Source organism: Fonsecaea nubica (genome assembly GCF_001646965.1).
Source record: "Fonsecaea nubica strain CBS 269.64 chromosome Unknown Scaff19, whole genome shotgun sequence".
Lineage (NCBI taxonomy): Eukaryota > Fungi > Ascomycota > Eurotiomycetes > Chaetothyriales > Herpotrichiellaceae > Fonsecaea > Fonsecaea nubica.
Genome location: NW_019173692.1, coordinates 284,227 through 296,365, shown reverse-complemented (window position 1 = coordinate 296,365; position 12,139 = coordinate 284,227). Strand labels below are relative to the sequence as shown.

Genomic DNA, 12,139 nt, shown 5'->3' with positions numbered 1-12,139 from the left:
CAACCTCACCTACCTAGGTATGTACAACTACCAACAAAGCTATCTTTGACAACTGGCATAAGCAATACTCTCTGACCGATACAAACATGACAATCAAATTAGACCCCCAAATCTCCAACTGGCCACTCTACTGGACGTCTTACCCACCCCCAACCCCCAAAAATGCCAACAAATCCTTGATTGTCATTACCAAATTCAACCCAAAGCGACAGCTTGTTGCGCTCCTCCTACCAGCTCATCGCTGTCGGGGCCTCCCTAAGTCCTCGTGGAACTTGACGTGTCCGTCACCTGCTTCTTCTATCTGATAACTGACCCAGGCAGATAGGCAACTCGGTACGAGGTATATCCAGATGCCTCACTATCAGAACCATCCCACGTGAAGCCACGCACCATTCGAGACCCTCCCTTACGAGACGGCGCTACGCTTCGCGCGTGCAGACCATACGCCTCGATCCACACCCATTCCCTCGGGATATCTTAGTGCGGGTCGATCATCACAGGGACATGCTCTCGATGCATCTTCGGAAGCTAGCCATCGAAACCACCTGGCTCGCTTATGATTTCGAAAATGCCCCCTGTCAGTTGCGGTGCGGAAGGTGCCGTTCCCGATGGGAAGAGCTCGGCATGCGCCAGGGCCACGCAGGGCCTGAGGGATCCACAGTTCCACAGCCTGATCGCCCGCACGCAGCGCCCGCAGCGCCCGCAGCGCCGTCTCCCACTTATTCTCTCCTTCCTCCTTCCTTCTTCCTTCCTGTCGTCCTGGCGAGTTGACCGTCTCTGAACGGATCATGGGATAGACTCTCTAGCTCTCGGGAGAGGTCCTCTTTGTTTTGACCCTAGCCAGGCCTTGGTTGGCTTCGAACACGTTGAACGATTTGATCCCCTGATTAGGTCCAGATTCTGCTTGTCCTCATGCCCAGAGTCGTCTTGTTGCATGAAGAGCAGGCAGTTTTCTCGTTCAACTCAAGAAAGAGGCGCGTGGGATACAACCACAAGGAGATCTCCATCCATTCCACGTATCCGCGCAAGAGGAATTAGCCGTTCGATCCCTCGGACAGATCGGGTGATTCGTCATGGGGGAGATTCTGCTTGAATCTTGATAGGCAAGATGTTGCGACATAACTGACCGCCTGATTGTGCGTTGGCACCGACATGATTTGGGCCGGAGATGGAGAACGCCCTGCATGACATTGAGCATATTCCTGACATGCTGGCTTACGACTTGGTTACTCGAACCGGTGCTTTGACCTCTCACAAATCTCCTTGGAGGTGGTACAGGGGCCCTGGGAGATGTTTGAATGCGTCTCTCTCCCCATGCTGGTCATTGGGCTGTACGACATTTTCACGTGCTTCGAGATTACAGAGCTGGGAGATAAGATCTTGTCCCGAGTACAGTGATTGTATCCAGACCCTTTGCAAGCTGAAGCTCCATCTAACAGGGAGGGGAGGTACTCGGTAGAGACCGAACTGGTCGCCTCTCTACTATTTCAGTTTTCCTGTCACTGTGTGTGACTGGCCTATCGAGTACAGGCTTGGAATTGCAATGTATCGGGTAACCACCACCAATGACAGAGATGATTGATAACAGGGAGCAGCCTTTGACATGCTCTGGGCCTGTCACTCAGCCTTGCCTTACAGACATAGATTAGCAAAAATAGTCATTAGTCCATCGCTACCAAGGGTTCTCCTTTGTAGAATATCTGTGCCCAACAGTTTTGCTTCAGGCGTAGGCGCTGGCGCTGGCGTTGGTGTAGGCGTAGGCGTAGGCGTAGGCATAGGCTTTGCAATTCCATTTCCCGTACAACAGTGTCGTCGCAGGTCGCAGGTCGCCGGTCGCCGGCCTGTTCCCTGCCGCGCGCAACTCAATCTCCCCTACTAACCACCTACTACGAGTACCGAGTATGTAGATACTATATACCTCACGAGTCAAGAGCCAAGATACTGTAGGTACGCCGATGGACCTTCGAGACGATCATTGCATGCAGTTTACCCTACCGAGTAGTGCCGGGTCTTCTTGTTAGGGGGCCCCTTGGTATCGAACATTTTAACTGCCAAATCAGGTAGTCCAACAGCACCTGCGAGCGGTACGCGTAACTCGGTACCAATAATGATGTCTGGGACTCGGAAAAGTGCATGTTCTCGGTTTAGAGGTAGATACTACTAGGTACACTTCTGTCGCAGAGAGCATTCTGTACCGACGAAGGACCGTGTACTGTAACCCCCTGCCTCGACATGCTTGCCTCATCGATTTCGGAGGATTTGACTTTTACCTATGTACTTGTAGGGTGGGTGGGGATCACTACGACCGTTGGACGATTGTGGCCGTTGAATCGGTGGCTTGGTTGGTTAGTTACCTGCATGCCTGGTCAGTTACTCAATTAGTGCTTGGTTGGTGCCTTGTCCTTATTATTATTATTATCTAACTACCTTCCCTTTTCAAACGGGTGCTGATAATTAGCCGTACCTGTACCGAGCATGTAGGTACTTGTCCTTGTGCCAATTTCTGGTGGGAGTATGTAGATACATGTCAGAAAGAAAAAGGGGTCAAGTGCCGGGCGGGGGGTGAAATTGCCCAGTCGACACAGGTTGGGTTGCCGTCGCCAGCACTTCCTAGGACTAGGTAGGCAGGCACGCAGATAGGGTGGGAGGGTATTTTGTCCCACCTTCCCACCTCTCCACCCTGCGAGTAAACCGCAAAGGGGGGAAAACTTCCAGAATCATCTTGGAACTTTTGTTTCTGGGGTTTCCTTCCCCTTCTTGGAATATCATTTGTGAACAGACAGGTTTCTTGCATAAAGGAAGGACGGGGAGGGAAAGCTGCTCGTGCATAACCCTCGACAGGAGAGACATGTGATTATGAGAAATGAGAGATATCCCCGAGTACTGTGTAGCATGAGGAGGCGCATAGTATAGCACCTCAGGTTCCTGTATGTAAATAGTACCTCGTAGCGGCCTGGGTAGACACTCACAGGTATCAAGCGCTCACCATACCTACTTACCTACCAACCAGGACCTCGTCCTCGTAGACTTCTCGCCAGTCAGGTACTCACCCTGGCAGCCTGGTGCCCGACCCAATTATCCTCCTTGTCATCATCGTCTGCGCGCGATCCTCTCGCTCCCCCACATCCTACAACCTACCACCTCCGGCAAATACCTCGTTCCCTCTTCCTTGTCGACCCAGAAGGCCGGTGCCTCCCAAAGTGCTGCGAGATTAACTTTCCCACGTACCTACATACTAACCCATCATTGTCAGAATGGAAGAGCTCGCGCGCTATCCAAGGTGAGGTTACATCCTCCTTTCAAAAAGTGCTTGGAGTGAGTGGATGGGTGAGTGGTGGTACGGCCCAAAATGAACATGATGAACGAATACGAAAAGACGGACAAACGATAGACTTGTTTGAGACTTGGAAAGCCGACCGAGTCACCAGCCCCCTCTTAATGCCACTCCTGAACGGTGGGTGGTACAAAGGTTCCATTTTCGAAATAGGGATTTTGAATAGTTAATGGGGAAAAAGGTAAAGTCCCAGATGGATGTTTGATGGACGCTAGGCTGGTGGTGGAGGCTAAATGATGTCCCGTTCCCCGTTGAATCCCCCCACAGATTCAACTCCCTCGTAAGGACTTGCGAGGACTTGGACGGAGAACCTTGTCCCAAGAAACGCCACAAACCTCCCCCGACAATAATGCACAGCATAGTATGCTACATCCTCTTTTTCTCGCGGATTATCGGGGTTGCTTGGGTGTTGACGATGGCAATTGTATGCCTGGCCATGATGCTCTTCCTGTAGATCTGACATGTTGCATATTACATGTCTTGGTAACATACTTTCAACGATCCTGCCATGGATCTCCCTCTTATTTAGATAGACGCAGAAAACCCCCGGTACCCCGGTACCCGCTGCCGCGCTATACTCGTAAATGGCGTTTGCACGGGAAATGTGCCGGCCCCATGGCAAGGGCAAGGGACAGGGCGAGTATGGGATACCTGGCACGGCTCTGCACTTCACTGCACTACACTGCTGAGCACAGCACATCAAGGCCGTCAGCAAAGGCAAAGACGAGAGGTGAGCGGTGAACAGCTGACCCGGCAGTTTCCTTGACGCCTGGTATCCTGTTCAGCAGACAAGAATGATCCGCCCCCTTTGTGTCGAGATAATCTTGAACATGGACTGAAGGCATGGGGGGGCTGAAAAGGCGAGGAAAACTGCCCAAGTGCTTTGACTACGACTGACTCAGAGAAGTCGGGCATAGGTACATACATACTTGGAAGAAGACGACAAAGCATTCTCGCGCGAAACCTGGCATTATTGTAGGAGCACATCTGTACAAGGTATGTACTTTTGGCGAGACCTGAAAATATCACTGGCTCTAAAGGCTGCTCTTCCCTGGGATTCTTCCTACCTGGTACTTGCTGTGGGATTCGCTGCACTTCCACATCTCACATCTCACATCTCACGGCTTCATCGGATTGATGAAAGGGTGTGTAGACTATTCCTCAGCGCCCATGTAGCCGTTGTTGTGACGCGAAGATACATGGTTTCCTCATTACCGCAATCGATTACACGGAGTATCGGCGACAAGGCTCGATTGAATACCATGAATATGAGGTGAAGCGAGCAATCGCAGTTTTCCGTTTTTCGGACGAATTATTGTCGCTGGCCGAATCATACAACAAAGTTAGTATTTTGAACGTGACTCAGGTTGGCCGATTCACTTCGGAAGTCCGATTCGCGGGCTCGGCCATTGGGGTTCCATGGGACAGAAACCCCGACGTCGGCGTGGCCTGTACAAAGTAACAATAATAGGGGAAGAAGTTCGGGGCGATTTAACATTGCCGTGAACATGATCCTCCTCGCCATCCATCCCCGAGGAGAAAGCCGTGTCTCATAAGAGATGAGAGAGAAAGAACAAGTCGACTGCATCGGCGGGACTTCTGTACCTGTACTCGCACATGTAACGGACTTGTAAGGCCGAGTTCCGGATTGGTGGATTTCTCACGCGACAAGGATCCCCCCTTCTTCCCCTGCATGGATCCGAGGTTCCAGGGTCCGTCCACTTTAATGCACGTCGGCTGGCGATATACCGAGATGACGAATGCCTCACAACCAGTCAACGGGGTTTTCAGGTGCAACGGTGGTACATAATTTTCCGGTGCTTCACATCCAATCGTAGCAGTGGCGTAGTCAGGTATTCAAGAGTCAACACCGAGTACGAGGTATTGACTGTCAAGTTCCTCGGGCTGCTCGGGCAAGAGGGAAAGTGGACAAGTATCAAGGAGATCCAGGCCTTATGTACGAATAATAGGCGAGTATGCATGTCCTTTGTACTGTACGAGGTACTTGTACTCGGTACAGTACTGCTCCGTATTAGCTGTGTATTATTGTGTACTTGTCCTCGCCTCGAACCCCGCCTCACAGCACGAGGTATTCTTCAGTGACTTTTCTTGTCAACACCATACAAGGACAAGTAGGATAGCCGCTTCGTTCGAATTCAACGTAGTAAGCGACCGCCGAAGTATCCGGGTGGTGGTAGTGGTAGTAGTAGTACTGTAGTGTTGCATTTGCACGCATGCACACACGCGCGTGTGTGTCGAGACTTGGTCTGTACCCCACAATATCTAGCATGTTCTAGACCTGCACAGTCACGACAGACAAGTCACGACTATGTCTTGTAGGTATGCAATTACAGGTACCTGGAGCTGCTCTCTTTTACACGTTCTAGACAATCATGGAGAGAGAGGGACTCTACAAGTACGGCCCGCTGCTGGTTTCTTGCTTCGAGCCGAGGAGTAGACTCCAGTTATGTGCTGCATAGACATTAATTAGGGCGAACTCTTTCTTTCTCCTTTTTGTTCTCGTGATGCACGCTGTGGTTGTTGGAGCAATTATTCCACCCCAATTATTATTTCATCCGTAGGGGTCCAGAAGCACCAAAAGTTCCAGACCACTCCAAGTCCAGACCCCAGAGTCCCGGGTACCTACTTTGCCATGTAAGTTTGGCGGGCCTTGTAGGTACCGCAGTACCGCTACCTTGTTGCTCAAGCGTCTGGGCTGTGTCGTACTTGTAATTTCCCTTGCTGTGGCTCGCCTTGTGCAGTCAGTCAAGTCAGTCAAGTCAGTCAGGGTGGTGCATGTACCTCGTACTGTATGTACCCCGGCTATGTACTCGGTACAGGGTGCTCCAGGCCACTGTGTGAGACATTCCCCGTACTCTCCTCATTGTATGCCGATACATCTGTCCTTTGAATCTCCAAAAGCACCTTTGCATGAGTACAGTACATAGGTCCGGGGCACATCAGGGCCACCACCCCAAACCCCGAATCCTCCAGATACCCAGGTCAATAACGAAATAGTGCCGCTTTCTCTACCCGCTGACAATATACAAATGCCGAAGAGACAACAGCCACGTAATTAGTACTCGTAGGGAGCTGCGGTGCTCCATCCGGGCGCCCACATCCGCTGTAGTGCAGTGTTCCCTTTGCGCGTCATACCGCACATCTCACTGCCTACAAGGTATCGCGACGGGATGATCCTTTCTATCTCCTGACTGACTACTGCTGACTGCTGATCGTCTAAATTCTCCATTGTCTCGATTCCTCTTCCCCCGCAATATCAGCAACCCCATATTCTCATGCATGCAAGCATGTAACAGAGGCAGACCGCGTGACTGAATCGAGTAGTGTCAGGGGTGTTCGGGGCAGCGGGCATGAAGGGGGAGGAAATGAAATCCCCCAGCAAGACAGCATCCATGCTCGGTTACTCATACTCACCATAAGCATTCATCTATTACCATCCTCGGTTACTCACTCACTCGCCAACTACACAAGAAGTAGTAATGCTCGTCTCCTTTGCAGCGGTCGCGTGCCGGCCATATTCCATTCATCCAGACGAATTACCGAAGTCCATCCCTCTTCCCCGAGTTTATTAGCCGGCTAGGTGCTTATAGGGCCGGCTTAATCATCTCCCCCGCTTTCTTTTGGGCCCTACCTCTACCTGTCTTGTCCTAACGTACTGTAGAAAGTGCTTCTCAACGGTGCGTCCGCGTGAGAGTGACGCGGTGTGTGTGTGGGTATCAACTTTTGGTACGTCCAACAACATTCCCGTCTCGTGCTGTTCTGATTTGTTTCTCGGCCGTTCGATTCGCTGATTTTGAACGAACTAACTACTCGTACCGTCGAGCCGTGTTGCATTTCCTTGTCAGTAGAGTGCTCCGTGGCCCCGTTAGTGAATCTACCTAATCTGGGGAGTGTCACATGGCCCAACGGTCATTATCGTTCGCGTTGGCACTCCAGACAACAACAACACCTTTTTCGTTGCGGTTCTAGGTTGTAGGTTGTGCATTTCTTTTCCTCACTAGAAGGTGGATCTTGTTGTGCTGTCGGGTGAGGCCACCAGACCAGGTCACAGTCTCGTGGAGCTGGATGCATGGCCTCGCTCTCGGATCAAATAATAACAGTCAGCATACTCATAGACCACGAGCACGAGCACATGTGGAAGCGACCGGCCAGCAGCGACGTTCCCGTTCCCCACTCACAACTAACCAACCAAAATAACAATTTCCGCACCGAGGACAAGTACCAATAGTAGCGTGAAGATACTCCTTGTACTCGGTACTTGTACCTGCTTTGCGTTGTGACCCCTTTCGGACTCGGACCAGACCCTGTCCCTCGCGACCGCGACCGCGCGTGCTCGGTTCCGAGGTGCTGCACTACTACAACCTGACCATGACCGACTAGTGTCTCGGGGGGACGAACTCAACTTACTCGTACGAGTTAACTTGTTATGCTTGTGCAGGCAGGCAGCCCAAAAACCAAAAAAAGCCACCAAGACGAAAAAGGTCGGGGCTCGTTCCCCTCGAATAATGAAATCCCGTCCTTCCCCGTTTTCGTGAGGCTGAAACCGGGGGACGGCGCACACGGCGCACGCGGCGGAAGAAGCATTTTCTTCAGGTCATCAGGTCATCAAGTCATCAGTCAGGCACGAGAAGGAGAAAAGAAGAAGAGGCGAGGAAAAAACAAAAACCGTTCAAGCCCGACGATACGAGGTACGGTTATCATTCCCCCGTCCCCCTTTGGGCTTGGACTTGGTCCTTGGTACTTGGGACTTGGGGTTGTTTTTCTCACTCTGCCTTTTCTTTTTGTCTTTGCCAGACCCCTTGCCCTTGCATGGACTTATACTTGTACTTGTGCTCGCTACTGCACTTGTACAAAGGATGCAGGTCCATTCTTGTAGGTAGTCCTCGGGATACAAATCGAGACGGAGATGCCGAAAGCGGCGACGGAGGCGGTGGCGGCTGTGCAAGACCTGCCGGATCCGGGAACTCGCGATAATTGCCATCCACGTGCCAACAACTCACCTTCACTTGCACTTGCAGTGGCACAGGCACTGTTTTACCAAGTCACATGGTCACCTTCTGTACCTAGTACCTGGTACACACATGGACCTGCACAGGTACATACCTCTATAGTAGTAGTAGAGTAGACTACTCGTAGAGTCCATGCAAGTATCAAGCCCTCAGTAGGTAAGAGTCCTACTGCTCCCAGCTCCATCGTCCTTGTATGTACTTGGACTTGCACTGTATGTCATCCTCCCTCTCTCACTCTCACTCACGTGAACCTACGTACACGTACAAGTACAGAGTGGATAACCATCCGCCTCGATGGCGCTGTTGCCGTTGACGATTGACGTGTCTGGACTCATGATCTCTCAAATCTCTCCACGGGCGGCCTGGCTGGCAGGCACGTTGGCAAAAAACCCCCCAGAAGAAAAGAAACGGGTCCAACTCACCACGAGTAGCTACCTAGTTACTCACATGAGCACACCACCATGCACGAGAGTGGACAATCCATGACAAGTCATCATCAAAGAAAAAAAATGTACGCCCAACAAACAACTACCAACTGCCAAACGAGCAAGGAAAACATGTCATGTCATGCGTTGCCCACTGGCCAATCACGGTTCCTCCGAATCAACGAATCCAGTCCAATCCAATCCAATCCAATATCAAAGATCGTACCTAATGAAAAACGGTTACCTGATAGTATTACAATAATCAACCGTGCGTTGTCGTTGTCGCTGAAATACAAAACTTGAATCTGAATGGATAGATGGATAGATAGATGGTTTGGATGGCTCTGGTCTTATTGCTTCTCCTCCTAATAATGGTACAACCTCTCTCTCTCTCCCTCCCAGCAGCAAAACTAGCCCCAGCTATCTGGTGTATTCGATCGTATGGTACAATGTAGGTGAATATCAGAGCAATTACCCAAGGAATGGGCCGATACCTCAGTGCCGTAGCCGGTATGGTTTGAGGTCATTTGTATCTAGCTCCATTCATTCAACATGATAATAAAGTATGCACGTCACTTTTGAGCCGCCGCCGCCTCCAAAGAAAATGGTCCGAGATGCGCCTTTGTACATGGATGGGGCAACAGGGCCTCTCCATCCTTGCCGTTTTCCGGACTCGCCAATCGTAAAGGTATGGTGTAAGTGGTTCGTAAAGCACATGAACAACATGACCCCGCTCAGAACGCAGATTAAAAAAACAAGAATAGCAAAAGTGGTAAAAAGATGCAGCCACGCTCGATGCCCAGGCCTACCAGCCTTTGGTATGATATTCCCAAGTGTTGTCAAAGGTCCACGAGTCGTCCTTGGACAGGTCCACAACCGGCGCTGGAGGTTGGCCTCCTGGCCCACCTGCAGCCTGAGCCTGACCAGCCGAGGGGAGATTGGCCATTGACTGGGCGTTACGGCTCCGCTTGAGGAAGGCGTTGACTGTCTGAGATTTCTGTTGTCTCTCCCACAGGAGGTTCTTCCGGAGAGATTCGGTCAGCTCCGTCGACAGCATGTTCCGTCTCGTCGTTCGTGGTGAATGAGCCACAGGTTTGGAGGATGACTTGGGTGGTGGAATGGCGATAGGTGGCCGATTCGACGTTTGCATCATCATGCCGTCCTCTTCCTCGGGCGAATTCGCCAACGACGGTCCTTGTGGGGGTGAGGTTTGCCGAGACCGATGGAGAGCAGGCTGGGAATATGCGTGGGCCAGGCCGGCTCGACCTTTGTTCAGGGCCAGAGTCAACATGGATCGCCGCGATGGCAAGACACTGCGGCTGTCCACCCGGCGGAAAAGATGAGGTTCTTGAACCACCTTTCCATCGTCCGAAGTCGAATCTTCCCAGTCATCGCCGTCTTCCTCGTCCTCGTCGATGGCAGATTCCATAACTTCGTCAGTGTCGTCCTCTTCATCACTGCTTGCAATGGCGCCCTCGTCGTTTTCGGCGTCTTCCTGGATTCTCCGCTCGGCAACGACATCCCGGAATGAAGTTCTCTTTGGGGGGAGATCACTCTTGCGTTCCGACAGATTCTGCTTGCTCAAACTCTGGGAAAGTGAGCTTCTCTGCGGAGGTGCCCGGACAGACAGTACCCGCTGTTCAAAAGAGGATTCGTCATCCTCCGACGAGCCGCCAAGGGTAAACATGGCTGTTGACTTCAGAGCACCTTTAGGGGGAGCAATGAACTTGGAAGAAGCTGTAGGCGGCTTGACACTTGAGCTGGCAGTTCGGGAACGACACGAGGACGCCACAGGGGAAAATCCATGGACAATAGAACCGCTGGGGATTAGTCCATCTGAAGATACCGAAGTGTCCGAATCACGATGCTCGCTCTGACGAGCTGTACTCAATGTTGTGGCAGTGGTGGCGGAGAGACAAGAGTCGGTGGAATCTTGAAGGGGTTTCAAAACAGGTTGAGGTCGTGCTTCGGCAGTGTTCTCGCTTTTCTCCGAGGGCTGTTGTTTCGAAGATGGCACTTTGGTAAAAGGACGACTGGCCTCTAGTGATGGGGACAAGGGACAAAGGTCGGTCTTTTCCTGTATTGAAGCGACAATCTTTTCTAGTGTGATGGGACTCAGATGTCGAGACTTGGAGAGAGAGCTGGCGCATTCGTCCTGTTGGGGGGACCGGGATCTGGTCCTGGAGTGGGCAGGACTGCATCGTCCTTCGCTCAGACAGTCTTCTGACGACCATGAAGTGCAAAGGGAGGGCACTCGGCTCGCCCTCGGGGGAGAGGAGTCGATAGGCGTCACACATAACGACTCTCGCGACCATATCCGCCAACTCAAATTCTCTAACCGGGGACCCTCATCTAGTGTATCTGAGCATTTTGAGAACATGGACCACATCGCCATCAAACTGCAGGCATTCGAGGGATCGATATGGTGCATCTTGCCCCGATCCAGACATAGGACATGGGGGATTTTGCGCGGTGGCATTTCGAGGAGAAACCTCGTGTGGACTGGGCAGGAGAGAAGCGAGGTCGATGAGATGCCAAATAACGAATATTCTAGGGGGAGGATCAAATAAAGAGGACGGCGCTGGCGCTGGCAGGTTGGCAGAAGTTGCAGGGCCGCAAACGGGTGGGAATTTGGTGGGATCGGCTTGTGACGCAATTCAAGACCTCGGTCCGACTCGAAGGGGGACGTGTGCAGACGACTTGGACGCAACCGACAACTTGACAGAGGGTGAATTCAAGGTCCGGTGAGACGGATGTCGAGGTCGAACGGGAATGTGTGTCGACGAGAGAAAAACTTGTGTAGGTCTGTTAGGGTGTGTGTGAGAGCGCGGTTAAGTCGAAGAGACGTGTGGGTGAAGAAATGGTGATGGGGCTTTGCGGATGGGGACGAGCAGTATAAGGACCACAGTCCGGGCCAGGTGTGCGACTTGCAGGGGTTGTTGTTTGTCGAGATGGTAAGTTGCAGAGAGAGCTGGACCAGGGCACAAGGCACGAAAAAAGCGAGCAGGGGGGAGCGAGCAAAGAGGATCCAAGTGGAGGTGGGCAGAAGACTGGGGCGAGACGCCAGGACAGACAGAGAGAGGGCGAGCGGACGACCCAGGTGAGAAAGGTGACTGCAGATTTGTGCCTTTAACTAGGTGGTTATTGGACAATAGTGCAAGGTTCGAGACACGAGGGACGAAAAGTGTGGGAAAGCCTAGAAGGGGCAAGGGGGAGGAGGGATTTGGGGGGTGGAAGAGGAGGCAAGGGGGGGGCAAAAGACGTTCTGGCAAGACCCAAGTTTTAGTGAATACACTAGAATCCACTGGTAACAGATGTAATGACAGGATAGACCAGGAGACCAGCCACCA

General features: G+C 51.9%; 1 protein-coding gene across 1 annotated transcript; it reads right to left on the bottom strand.

The window, feature by feature from the left end:
* Positions 1-9,594: 9,594 nt before the first annotated feature.
* AYO20_03917 (hypothetical protein) lies at positions 9,595-11,268 on the bottom strand (the record flags this gene model as incomplete). The annotated part of the gene is made up of 1 exon (XM_022642216.1): positions 9,595-11,268. One exon carries the CDS (start codon positions 11,266-11,268, stop codon positions 9,595-9,597), a length of 1,674 nt encoding a protein of 557 aa, XP_022501873.1.
* Between the last annotated feature and the right edge of the window lie 871 nt (positions 11,269-12,139).